This window comes from Poecilia reticulata, chromosome 15, assembly GCF_904066995.2.
Source record: "Poecilia reticulata chromosome 15, P_reticulata-male-v2, whole genome shotgun sequence".
NCBI classification, from domain to species: Eukaryota; Metazoa; Chordata; class Actinopteri; order Cyprinodontiformes; family Poeciliidae; genus Poecilia; species Poecilia reticulata.
In genome coordinates, this window is record NC_088844.1 from 15,370,626 (window position 1) to 15,383,559 (window position 12,934).

The 12,934-nt window shown below is 40.5% G+C and overlaps 1 protein-coding gene across 8 annotated transcripts in view; it reads right to left on the minus strand.

The window, feature by feature from the left end:
• The window catches only part of zmiz1a (zinc finger, MIZ-type containing 1a), a 124,733-nt gene that overhangs the window by 19,237 nt on the left and 92,562 nt on the right, over window positions 1–12,934 (minus strand). For 4 of the 8 annotated variants that reach the window (XM_008429483.3, XM_008429479.3, XM_008429481.3 and 1 more), the window contains one exon: window positions 1,412–1,447. The exons of 1 other annotated variant lie outside the window; for it this stretch is intronic. In XM_008429483.3, coding sequence (XP_008427705.1) covers window positions 1,412–1,447 — 36 coding nt within the window. Of the gene's footprint in view, window positions 1–1,411; window positions 1,448–6,824; window positions 7,427–7,453; window positions 8,150–12,934 lie in introns of those variants that run through there. 3 more of the 8 variants (XM_081616426.1, XM_008429485.3, XM_008429484.3) reach the window with 3 other exon arrangements.

Here is a 12,934-nt window from a genome sequence, read left to right on the forward strand (position 1 = left end):
CTTTATTAACAAACTAGTGTTCTGACAATTATCCCAGCATGCACCGCGCGCTTCTTCTTTTACGGGTGAAAATTAAGTCGGCGGCTGCTTACCGTATTGCTAGACCTGCTGTGGCTCAATATTGGTCCATATATAAGGCGCACCGGAATATTAGGCGCACTGTTGGCTTTTGAGGAAATTGAAGGTTTTTAGGTACGCCTTACAGTGCGGAAAATACGATATAGTTTTTGCCTATATATAGCCAATAGGAACATGATAAAATCTTGATTATGATAACATATGTTACAGTATGCATCCTTCAAAATACAGCATTTACCAGAATGATACACTTAAAACTAAAAACAGTAACTAAACACTTCAACTAAGTTAAATGAATCTAAGATAAAAGAAAAGACTGTTTGAGTCACAAGTCATAAGACATCAACAGTATGAGTTCAGCTATTCAGAATGTTTTAAAGCTGAATGGGACCCAATGTCTGTAAAGCAGGCACTGGCGAATTTGAAGCACAGCTCCGAAGGTTAAATGAAAAAATTGAACATCATGAATTCAAGTCTACATCAGCTTTGTCATAGGTTCTTTTTTGCAAATACATAAATGAAGGAATTACTAAATGAAAAAATTACATTTTCTGAGCGAGAAACAAAGCAGCACTAGACAAAGAAGCCTTCTGAGACAATGCGTGGGATGATAAAGCAGCGATTCATGATAGATATTAAAAAGCAAAACTCCGTAAAACACCGGCAGGTAGGCCTGTACTGTGTGGGCACACGATATTATGCAGAGGAAGAATATGGAGGGGGGAAAGGGGGGCGGGTAAAATAAATCCTTTGAATTATAAATAAAAAAAAGAATAAAGTCATGCTTTTTGCTGAAGTGTAATGGAAGCCATTTATGTAGTCGATGATATCCCCCTTCCTGCCCCCTCTCTGTAAAAGCCAACTTCTTTTAAGAGAGAAGCATATCAAATGGGCTTTAGTCTCAACAGCTCGGAGGCGGAACATCCTAAACATGCCCTGCAGAGAGACAGCTCTGTCAGAAATCATACTTAGCCAAACCTAGTTCACAGTCAGAATATTTCAAATCTAAAGCTCCTGCTACAGACAGGCTATTTTGAGAATTTGTTTTTCCCCAACAGTTTTCTGTCCTGCTTTTTGAGAATTTGAACTGAAAAAGAAAAAAATAGAGTTGTTTTCAAATCTGACTAATTTTGACAGTATCCCCTCCACAGCCTCTGGTGGTGCACCAGATCTGAGACCAGACAGTGGGCAGGAGATGATGAATGAAAAGACTGAGAACAAGTGGAGATGAAGGGAAGTGGGCAGATTCCCGCCTCCCCGGCGATGCGTGTGTGTGGTTTCACAAAAGCCAAATAAAAGATGCTGCAGCCCAGAAGGGAGGGTATAGCTCTACCTGAATCACTCTGACATCTCCTGCAGGTGCTGGTTTCTGTGGGGTTCAAATTACAGATTTTTAAATTGGGTCAATGGTAGTAGAAGAAGAAGAAGAAGAAGAAGAAGAAGAAGAAGCATAGACACCAAACAATAATGCAGTGTGATCTGACCAGAAAGCGAAATCAGGGCTATTTTAGTCACATTTAGCCACTAAATGAAAAAAATATTTGTTTATTTTCTTCTTATGGTATACTGGTTTACTGAGACCTATGCTGACACTCCATGTGAAGATGTGTACATTTTTTTTTTAGGAGATTTCGAAAAGTACTTGCAATGAGTTATCTATCTTCAAGATGTTTGCTGTAAAAGAGAAAAGTACAAGAATCAAAGTTACTTTTTGTTTTTTGTTTTTTTCAATTTAAGGCATATCAGAATCCAAAAATACATCTAGATCAGAAAAAAATATGAAGAGAATATCAACTTTTGGTCAAGGTCGACCAGCTTTTATATGACCAAAGCAACCAGCGCTTCAGTCACAACTTACCAAAAAAAAAAATCACTACAAACAATCTGAGCTGATTTCACTGGTTCGTCTGGGGAAATTGAAGAAAAAAATACCTCCCAAAACAAAACATCAGAAACAGGCTGCGATAGAAAACTGGCAAAATCATAGAAAACAGAGAATGGTGATGTTGAGAGATGGAAGGAGCTTGCAGAACTGTAGCAGTTCCTACAAGTCAAGGATTTGCAACAAAGTTTTAAACTTTAATTTTCTTAGTTTCATTTATGTTCTATGATGTCAATCTCCTAAGTAAGGCTGCATAGTGACATAAACATTCCGTAGTGACTTTACCTAGGTAAGTCACTACCAACAAAATACCTAACCCCTAAACTTTCCAGGGATTTTATACAATATGTGAATAGCATGGGCTCATTTTCTATTCAGCATCCCTCAATCAACACTTTGTGGAATCACCTTTTTCTACCATGTATTAGGAGCTTTTAGGGCTATTTTTCTATTTTAAGCCTAAAATAAAAGTGAACATCAATTTTCAAATCATATTTTAAGTGATCAAACAGGTTAACGTCTAAGTTTGAGTGGCTCATTACAACACACTTTAGCTGTTGCAGCTGTCGGGGTGTTGTTTGTCCTGCTGGAAGGCAAGCCTTCACCACTGGAAATCTTTTCCATCAGGTTTTCTTCAAGGATCGTCCTGACCTTAGCCGAGTTCATTGTCTTATAAAGTCTGACCAGCTTCCCGGTCCCTGCTGAGGGAAAACGCACTCAATCAATGACACTGCCACCACCATCTTTCAGTGAAGGGATTTAATGCTCATGACTATGTGGTTTGTTCCTCCACACAGTTTTTTCATGTAAGTGGAAAGGTTCAATTATTGTCTCATCTGAACTGAGCATCACTTTCACCCATGTGGGCTGCAAAAAACTGGAAACATAGTCTCTCATTATGGCCTTCTTCGTGCCAATTCGTCCACGAAGGCCAGGTTTGAAGAAACCACAACTAATAATGGTTCTGTCAACAGATTTTCCCACCTAAGCTTTGGATCTTAAGCTGCCCCTTGGCTGCTTAGAGTTAGCTTCTCTTCCTCTAGGCTGCTCTTATGATTAATGCTCTCCTTGCCCGATATGTCAGTTTAGGTGGAGGCCCATGTGTTGTAGGTTTTGCAGTTACCCCATACTGGTTCCATTTTTAGATAGTGGATAATAGTGCTTCATGAGATTTATAAAGCTTTTATGACTTACGCCAGCTTTAAGCCTTTCCACGATTGTATCCCTGTCCCTGATCATTTTCTTTTAATGATTTAATGGTTTGTCCATTGCTGTTCTCCAAGAAACCGCTGAGGCCTACACAGAATTGCTGCATTTATATCTGAATTCAATTTGTTACGTTAGACTTTATTTAGGAGAATCAGAGTAAAAGGGTTTGACTATTTCCACAAGACACTGTATGTCTTAAGCCCATGCATTATGACTTTAACCTTACAGGCATGACAGACATAATGGGATGTGAAATTCAGGTGACCGGAGTTGCAGTGTCAGAGGTTTGATGACCGTCCTGCTCAGCCTTTTACATCTGTACGTGACATTTCACAATCCCAGCTATCATCACAGCAGCCCCCACGCTCACATCGATGAGAAAACAGAACACATCCAACTCAAAAAATTGTTAAAAATCCAGCTAATGATCAGCTGTGAGGACACAAGCATGCATGCTAAGATAGAAAAAAAAATAAGTAAGCAAACCTAAGTGTGCATTAATGAGTAAACAAACAAATTCAACGTCTGGGCTTTGTGGAGATGAGCTTATGCGGAAAGGCGCCTCTCGCTGGCTGCGAGGAACATCAGAGAACAGCGGGCTGTGAATGAACTGCTCTTATCAGCCACGTGCAGTTCCCCACCACTGGAGGGGAACTAGTAAATATCACATGCTTAATTATAACCAGACAGCTACTTGTCTCAGTTTTCACAATGATGCTTTCATCTCGCTCTGGTGCTGCTTCAATGAAGGCGTGAGGGTGAAAAAAAGAAAGAGAGAGAGAGAGAGAGAGAGAGAGAGAGAGAGAGAGAGAGAGAAAGTGAGAAGGGTTCTGAGATTTCTTTTCATTCTTTAAAAATATCAGTTGAAAATTAGGAAGTTTTCAACATTTCTTAAAAGAGATCTGCTGACTATATGAATCAATCCTGCTGCGTAGCCAGGACCCGTCTGCGAGCTCCTCCCTCGCCGTTATCAATGCGAGCCATCAGCTTGCACTACTACACATTCCTTCCCCAACTGTCAGGCTCATGTAGCACAACTTAATATGGCCACTTGCTGTTAGTGGGAAGAAGGAGGCGGCTGCCAGGCACGACAATGATTCACAGAAGAAAAAAAAAAAAAAAAGCAGAAACAAGCTGCAAAAACAAACGTAGGCGCGCTCACACACTCCAACGCCAAATGTCACCAATGAGTCACTAAACAGTCTGATGGGAAGTGCTCAGCGAGCTGTCAGAGGAGGTCACTACGGTGCGTGGAGTCAGTGATACGAACAAAGCGTTGAAGGGAAAGAGGAAGGTTGAAGAGTTTGTAGTGTGTGGCTGTCAGCTTCAGGATGCAAATGGTTTCAGTGGTTTTTCAGCCTGTGCAGGCTAACAGGAAGTTAGCTGGCTCAGCTCGCTGGAAGCGCCGACGAGTTATCGCGTTTGCTTCATGGGTCAGCTGAAAGAGTGAGGTGTTGGACGTGGGAGACGTTTGACTAATTAAGTTGTCAGTTTTAAGGTTAAACACTGATTGAGAAGCTCGCAGAGAGCCATTTTGGTTTTTATAGCCCCAATGCCCTTTTACGCATTCAAACTGTTTTCCTCCATGAAACACACGCAATAAGGATTCCATCAGAACTATAGAGCTCAAATGGAAAGCATGGCCCATTTTAAGGCTTCGATATTGGTAATGAGCGCGGACGAGCTCTGGCTTCTAGCAGAATGGTGATTTTTAAAAAAGAATCCACTTCATCTTCATCTTCTCCAGACAGAAATAAAACAAAGTGTAAAGCCTGCACTCTTAACGCCAACATGCTCATTAAGGTTTCATAAATTGGAAGTAGTTATTGAGGTAGGGGCTTCATCATTTACATCAATACATCAGTCTCACAATCAACCTCATTATATATCAAATATCTGTCTGAAGGATGAATTCTTTCAGTCCAAATGAAAGAATACATCACGCATTTAAAGAAGTTGAGAAAAAACTAAGCGTAAACAAGATTCTTAATTATTTAATTGAGTAAAAAGAAAGATAAAAGCAAATTTATAAAAGCAAATATGCCAACACTCTACAACCTAATATTTCAAATATAAGGTAAATTTTTCTAAAAACAAACTTTAATGTTTAGAATTTTTTCAACGCTAATTGAAGTCTAGCTCTAAAGTTTCATCTCAGGAATTAAAAAAAAGGATCTGGAGACAAATGTTGAGATCTAACAAACAATCTTGGTGTAAGAGGGACAAAAATAGAAATCGGACGTTTATAAAGCATCTTTGATCAGCATCAGCATCAGTTTCAACGTCAGATTGGCCAACGCCAATGATTGAACGGGAAAAAGACGTGCCAGTGTGAGTCAGACTCGCATTTCTGCCATCTCGGTCTCTCACAGGTCACTCAGAGACGATAAGTGGTACTTTGTTTCCTGGCTCAGTTAATTGGATGTTGGGTTGGTTTCTCTCTTTGGGTTTGAAATTTGACGACATGAAGGAAAATATTGTACAACTCAAAAATCTAAGGAATGAGGTGACATGTATGTTGCCAAAACTACAAACGTATAAAAACAGAAACGTTTATTCAAGCAAAATCAAAACAAACTGATCAGGGCTTTTAGGCATGGAAAAAAAAACAAATCTGGTTCTAGTTGTCTGTGTTTGTCATGACTGAGTTATAACACTGCTCCGCTCAGCAGACAGAGCTTTGAGGAAGGAGTCATCACAGGGCTCTAATTAACCAATTGGAAATAGACTTGGGATAATCCAAAGAGATTCATTATGTTAGATGTGAAAAAGACGTTTTTATTTGTGGCGTAAATAAAAACTCTTGACTGAAGCTGTGTTGAGATTCAAGGGATGCTGGAATAAAGAGACAAGTTCATATTTGGATATTAACAAATTAAAACATGTTTTAAGGTTAACTTATTATTTACAATTAACTGATTATTGTCTGGATTAAAGCCTTCTGAACTTTTCAATTAGCTTTTCATAACAATTCATTTGAGAAATCGCAATAGGTATTGACAGCTGGGCTACATGTCATCAGGAAAACCAACAACATGTGAATATCACTGCAAGTTCCAATGACAACAGAGGCAAGAGATAAACACATTTTTACTGAAAGCATACATAACCTGTGTGGAATAATATATTTTTTAAGATAAATCTAAATGTCTGGCAAGATCATTTGAAAGTAAATGGTTGTTGCTCAGGCATGTGTTGAGACTGATTTATAAATCTGCCAAGCTTTCATCTGCCTAGTTCCCAGTGCCAGAAATTAAGCAGCATTCTGAACCATGAGTGCATGCTTGCACAAAGACAAAAAACCCACACATAATAACCAGAGGGCAGAACAGCATGTAGGTCAACCTGTGGTCAGCTGATCTGGACTGATCCTGTCTCTGTGTGAGTGAGTGGCCAGTGCTTTTGAACCAAAGTAACACCAACACACGTCTCTCTCTCTCTCTCTCGGGAAGGATTTTCAAGTCTAAAACGAGCACTTCTGCTTTTTGACCGGTCAAGAGAAAACCAAACTGGTTCTGCTTCATTTACGACTCATTTTCAACGCAAACAAAACTTAGCCTTAAACCAGCCGTCCGACCCACCCCCCACGCTCACCTTTGATCCTGCCTCGTCTGTGAGGACACACGCAAAGAAAACAACGCACTCTCACACTTACCGAAAGCTGAGCAACGCTGCACATCTCATCTGATTTCCTCCATAGTGCAGAGGAAAAGGCTCAATTGTCACAGATGCTGGCGATCCCGCAGAGGCCAGTGGCAACTCTCGAAGCTTTCGCTGCTTTCAAGTCTCCTGCCAGCACCTTCTCACTCTCCCCCCTCGCACATATCCTTTACTCTGTTCTCTCTCTTTCTTTCTCTATTTCTTACTTCCCCCCTCTCCTCCTCCTCCTCCTCCTCCTTCTTCTATCTATCTTTTTTTTCTCCACCCTTGCTCTCTGATCCGTCTCTTCCCCTTGTCCGGCGTCTGCACAATATACATCAATTATTCAGAAGCAGTCTCCCAGTTTCTTCAACTTATCCAATCAGAGTGAGGCTCAGCGCTAATGGGCTCCTGCTGTACCTGCTACCGGCTCCAACACACTCTCGAGACATTGGGTTGGGGGGGAGGAAGAGTGGGAAGGACGGAGGGAGGGAAGGAATAGAGAGGAAAAAAAAAACAAGACAGAGGGAGCAGTGGAGACAGTCGAGGAGGAGCAGAGGATGAGAGGAAGTGATAAAGACAGCAAGCCAACGCAGACAAACAGGAGAAGAGATTAAGGAGCCAAGATGTTCGAGTGCTTCTCACCTTTGTCGTAATGGATGTGTTCAGTCTAGCTCTCCATTTCCTTGTTTTTTTAAAAGAGTGTGCAGGGAAGCACGCATGCATAACACAACCTCTGCAACTGCCATTTGTCAAAGAAGGGCAAAGAACATCAGAATGAAAAAAAACAAAAAAACCTTGCAAGCTCAGTTTGCAAACTTGCATAAAAGGGCGGAGTTTATTTTGTGATGCGGGCTGGCTGGGAGGCAAAGCGCAAGAGAGGAAGTGGAAGAGGAAGAAAAATCAATCTATTTAGAGGCAGACAAGTAGTAATTTATTTGTCTTATCAGAAAGAAAGAGGGGGGATAGGGGGGTCCCTGCCTGGAGGACAATATAATCTGATCATGTCCCCCTTTGTCTTCATCAGTGGATCTAACAAGCACATCAGAAGTGAGCAGAATGTCTGAGGGAAAACGAGGAGAAGCAGGTCAATGAATTGGAGTTCAACCCGACAAGAAGAAACAGCCGAGCTGTCACCTAAATGCAGAGAAGCAGGCTGAGAAAGAGAGAGAGAAAGAGAGGAGGAGAGGAGAAGGAGAGGGGGTTGGGGGAAATGAAGTGGCCTCGTGACAGCAGAGGGAAGTTTTCGTTTGTGTGGCTTTTTGTGCAGAACACTCTGTCATCAATGGTTTTCACAAATACTCCACGCTGCACTGAAAAACACCCACAAACATAGAAATATAACTTTACAGGGTGTGTCAAATGCCCCCTCTGCCCCCCCCGCCCCCCCACCCGTGGGGGTGAAGGGGCAGAGCTGGGGCGGGGGAGTTTAGTCCTGAGGTGTGGGTGCCGAATCAGTCAAGCAAGAACAAAAAGAGGATTTAAATGATTTGCTCATCCGGTTTTGTACGAGAACAAAGTCCTCTGTGTTTGGATTACGAAGTGCAGGCGCAGCTTGGGATTCAGGCGGAGAAACGAATTTGCATGCAATTGTGCAAACCGAACCAATTAGGCAGAAAGTGACGGGAGGACCTGATCAGCTCTAAAGCGTCCTCCTCCCAACCACGCGGGCTTCACTTCTGTAAACTCCAGAGAAAAAGTTCTGAAGGTGGATTTGGGATTGCGAAGGGGTTTCATCATCTGAAGCGCAACCGCTAGAGAGTGTCAGAGGAGAGGCCCGCATGCTAAAAATAACTCCCGTTTCTTCTTAATAATTCAGCGCACTGCTCTTACTCAGCAGTAATTAAATATAAAAGTCTGTAGGGTTGATTGGGTCAGTGATAAAGGATCTATATCCTTAATCATTCAGGGAGAAGATGATCAAAATGGATATACTCCCTCCAGAAAAGTTTTCTTCAATATATTTTTGGGATGTGTTATGATGGACCAACACCAATGATATGACTTTATTTTCAAGAAAAAATAATCAGCTCCATCTACCCTCATACACCTAAACACAATCCGGTGCAACCAATTGGCTTTAGAAGTCATCCAATTAGTATATAAACTCCATCTGTGTGTAATTCAATGGCAGTATAAATATAGCTGTTCTGTGAAGGCCTCCGTTTCTTAGGAAACACCAGTGAAGAAACAGTATCACAAGCATTAAGGAACACCAGACAGGTCTGGGAGAAAGTTGTGGAGGAAGCTGGGTTGTGCAACAAGAAATATTTCCTCAAGATCTGAATGCAACACAGAACTCTGCTAGATCCATTAATTAAAAATTGAAAAAAGTACGGTTCAAATGCAAACCTACCGACACATGGCCATCTACCTAAACAGGTAGCATTGGTCAGAGAAACGGCCAAAAGGTTTGTGTTCACCCTGGAGGAGCTGCAGAGAGCCACAGCTCAGGTGGGAGCAACTTTGGACAAGACATCTTTTAGTCATGCATTCGACAAATGTGTTCTCTACAGCGGAAGAGCAAGAAGAAACCAATCACTGAAAGCAGTTTGCCACAATCTAGCTCTGCATCGCTGTGAGGGAAACGCACCAAAATAGCTGCAGCTGTAATAGTAGCAAAAGGTTGTCCTAGAGGGGTTGCAAGCAACATTTTGTAGACCTTTACTTTTAAAAACTTAAGAAAAAAACTCACCAAACAACTTCTATCAACTTTACAACTATGCCCTAATGCGTTTAATGTTTTTGTAACAAAAAAAAACAAAACAAAAAAAAATGATGATGATTATGGCTATTTCTCATGAAAACTGACACTTTTGAATGATAATAATACCAGTTTTTGACTATTTTTATCCGCTTTTTGTTTCACAAGAACATCTCAGTACATTTGCACCACACTACGTAACTTGTGTGCTGAAGACGTTTTATTTTCAGAGCAGTATTTGGCTATGTAGTGGTAATAAACTTTTAAATCTTTTTATTTTAATCACTTTTATTAATGTTGGAATAAATAGTTTTAGTCATATTGCCCATTCCTAGAAGCATTGTGACAAAAAGTAAGAAAAAAAAGTTTTTACTGTGGTATCTGTAAGTATCACATCGCTGTCACCTAAAAGCAGAAGAAGTGAAGACTCTCTTCTGAAAGAGTTTAATGGAAGTGCCTGCGTTGACTTTTCTGCTTTAGGGTTGTGTGTCGGTCAGGGGACACGAGGTCAGCTGCAGCCACACCCGGGAAGTTTCCTGTCACTGCTGACAGAACGGCTGTCCTCCTGATGTAACTGCAGCAGGTCTCACTCTGTCCACTGACTGAGCTCTGACAGCTTCTGTCTGCAAAGGTAACTCTAAGTGATGCACATGTGAGCGTGTGGGAGGAATGCAAGCAGTCTGAAGAAGAAGAAGAAAAAAAAGAAGCATTGCTCTTAGTGTTGTTTCCCACCAAACTTTCATTCTTCATCAGCTAAAGCCAACACATGACTAATACTGAAACAAATGTTTTAGTGCTGTGTAAATTTCTCAGCCAAGAATACTTAGGATAGTCAACTGGGTCAGCAATTTAAAATAAATAAATATTTCTTTAAGCAACACAGAGAACCAATGAGCAGCTACTATATCTGATAGAACCATAAAAAAAAAGAAAAAGAGAATAAATATCACTCCAAAGACGAATTATCTGCAACCTGGAGAATGTCATTTCAAGCTCAAGATACAACTCATTTGAAAATGCAACAGTTTTGACATTTAATCCGAGTTTATCTTCATAAAGAGAAAGGCTACGAGCTTGATGACAGACTGGCATATTCACCGAGGATGGAAACAGCAAAACCCTGGAGGGATTACGCCGATAATCTGATTTGCTGTCTGCTGAACTTCACAGTATCCCAACAGCTCAGTCTGTTGGGTTAGGTTGTATTTGTAGGGCAGCTGCACACCTCGTTTATGACAAACCTCTAATGAGCTGCGAGTCTGCTGGTATACAGACTACAGATTATCAAGTGCGAAACGCTTACAAGGATTTGTGAAGGACGTTTAAAGAGAGAGCTTCTGTATAGCACAGAATGACGACGCAAACCCAAACCTCAGTAACCACCGATCAGAGACCGAAAGCTTCCATCCACAGGTACAAGAATATAAACAGCATTAGAGCCGAGTATCTTTACTCCAAGAATTAACTGTGCCAATGTTACATTGCCTAACAGCAGATAAGTCTCTTCACTGGCTGATTTCAGATTAGAGCAGCACAATAATCCTCCAGGCTTCACTGCAGGGTCACAATCTCCAGACAGCTCATCAGCAGCAGCCTGCTGTTGCTGAAAATCTCTCCACTTGGTTGGACAGGTCGCACAGGGAAGAAGAACCAGGCCTTTTATAGTTCTCTGAAATCTACAAATGACAAAAAGCTGACACACAAAACAGACGTCATTTGTTCTGGATACTAGCCTTCTCTTGTGGCCCAAACTGACAGCAGATGTTTCAAGCCAATAATTGTTAGTTTTTGTTATTCTGAAGCTGATTTTTCTTGTAAAGAAAATGCAAACACCTACTGAACCACCTGAAACGTTGGCCTATCTCTTTTCTTGTCCTGCATCTGTTTCGGCTTCACTTATCTTCAAAGTTTAGTCCAAATCAACAGAAAATGGCCCAAATCTCAGGGCTAATCATGGTCTGCAGAAGTATTAGACTGTAGACTGCTGTAATATCTATTTCAATTTACATTTAAATTTGGTTTCAGTTGTAATTTTTTATGTTTACTTGCACGGCTTTTCTTCTCTGATTGCATTTTTGAGTGCCGTATTTTAGTTTGTTGCTGAATCAAAACAATTTCTCTCGCAGGATCAATAGAAGGCCTGGCTTTTATTAAACATGTCTGTCTTGAAAAAACAGCTTAGCGCATTTCAGGTTTGATTGATGTTTCGAAAGTAAATATTTCCTTGACAAATCATTTCCTCGAGGAGACTGAAGACAGCACCCCAGACTCATCGGCCCTGTTCTGGGCTCTCAGGTGTCGGATTCGCAGGCCTCTGTCGCCATGCCGACTGTCAGAAGATTACGCTGAGGCAGCGCAATTGGCCATACTTCCCATGAATGCACAAACTGATAGTGCGTCTTGCGAGAGGAGGAATACTTCCTCAACTTTTTCACAGCACAACAGCAAACGTTATTTTTTTGCTAGATGAGGTTTACTGACACAAAGCAGCGCACAACTGTGAAGGAGAAAATTTTGTTTTGTTTTTTTATAATTGAAACTGGTATTCAGTCCTATATTTGAACACTATACAGAACTCTTTTCTTGCAATAATAGCTGAAAACGTGTCTAACAACCTTTGAAGACAGAGACATCAAACTCTTCTCATTTTATTTGAAAAACAGAATAAGAATCAGGTAAGATCACTTGTAAAGTCTTGCACTGAGGACTGTAGTCTGACTGAAAGGTCAGTTTGAGGTTGTTTGCAGCCTCCAGTGGGTTTAATTCCAGGATTCAACAAGATTTAGGTCCATTCATCTTTCCACTAACTCTCATTGATTAATTACTTTGTCTGTATTTAAGGGTAACAGAGTAAAGCAGGCTGAATACAAATGCACGCCACCCTTTCCAGATTTTTTTTAATAATGAAAAAAATTACATTTTATTTTATTTTTTACTGATTTATTTCGAACATGATAGAAGTATAAAATGATGAATTAGGGGTGGGCATTTATCATCTTGCATATTATTTATATTTATCAAGAAAAACTTTAGAAAAACACAAAACTGACAGTGGTAGTAAATGTTATTTTTGCTTTTTTCTCCACTGTCGGTCCCTTGAGAGCTTCAATAAATATAACTAAACTCTAAAATATGAATGAATGCAGTTACTGTGTAGTTTAGTGATATAAATCACACTTTTAATTAAGTGGCATCTTGGAGAAGCCTATTTAAATGAGAATGTTTTTCAAGAACAACATCTCTCTTTGTGAATGTTGTCACTGACGTAGTTACCTAAAAAATACGTACCGTAATTTAAACTTTATCAATACAACAGTGGGAAAACAAAATATCGCACTAAAATTTTAAGAACATTTTGCCCACCACTAAGATGAATCCATCTCCTTCCAACTCACAAGTATGAGCAAATTTGTATCTGTGTG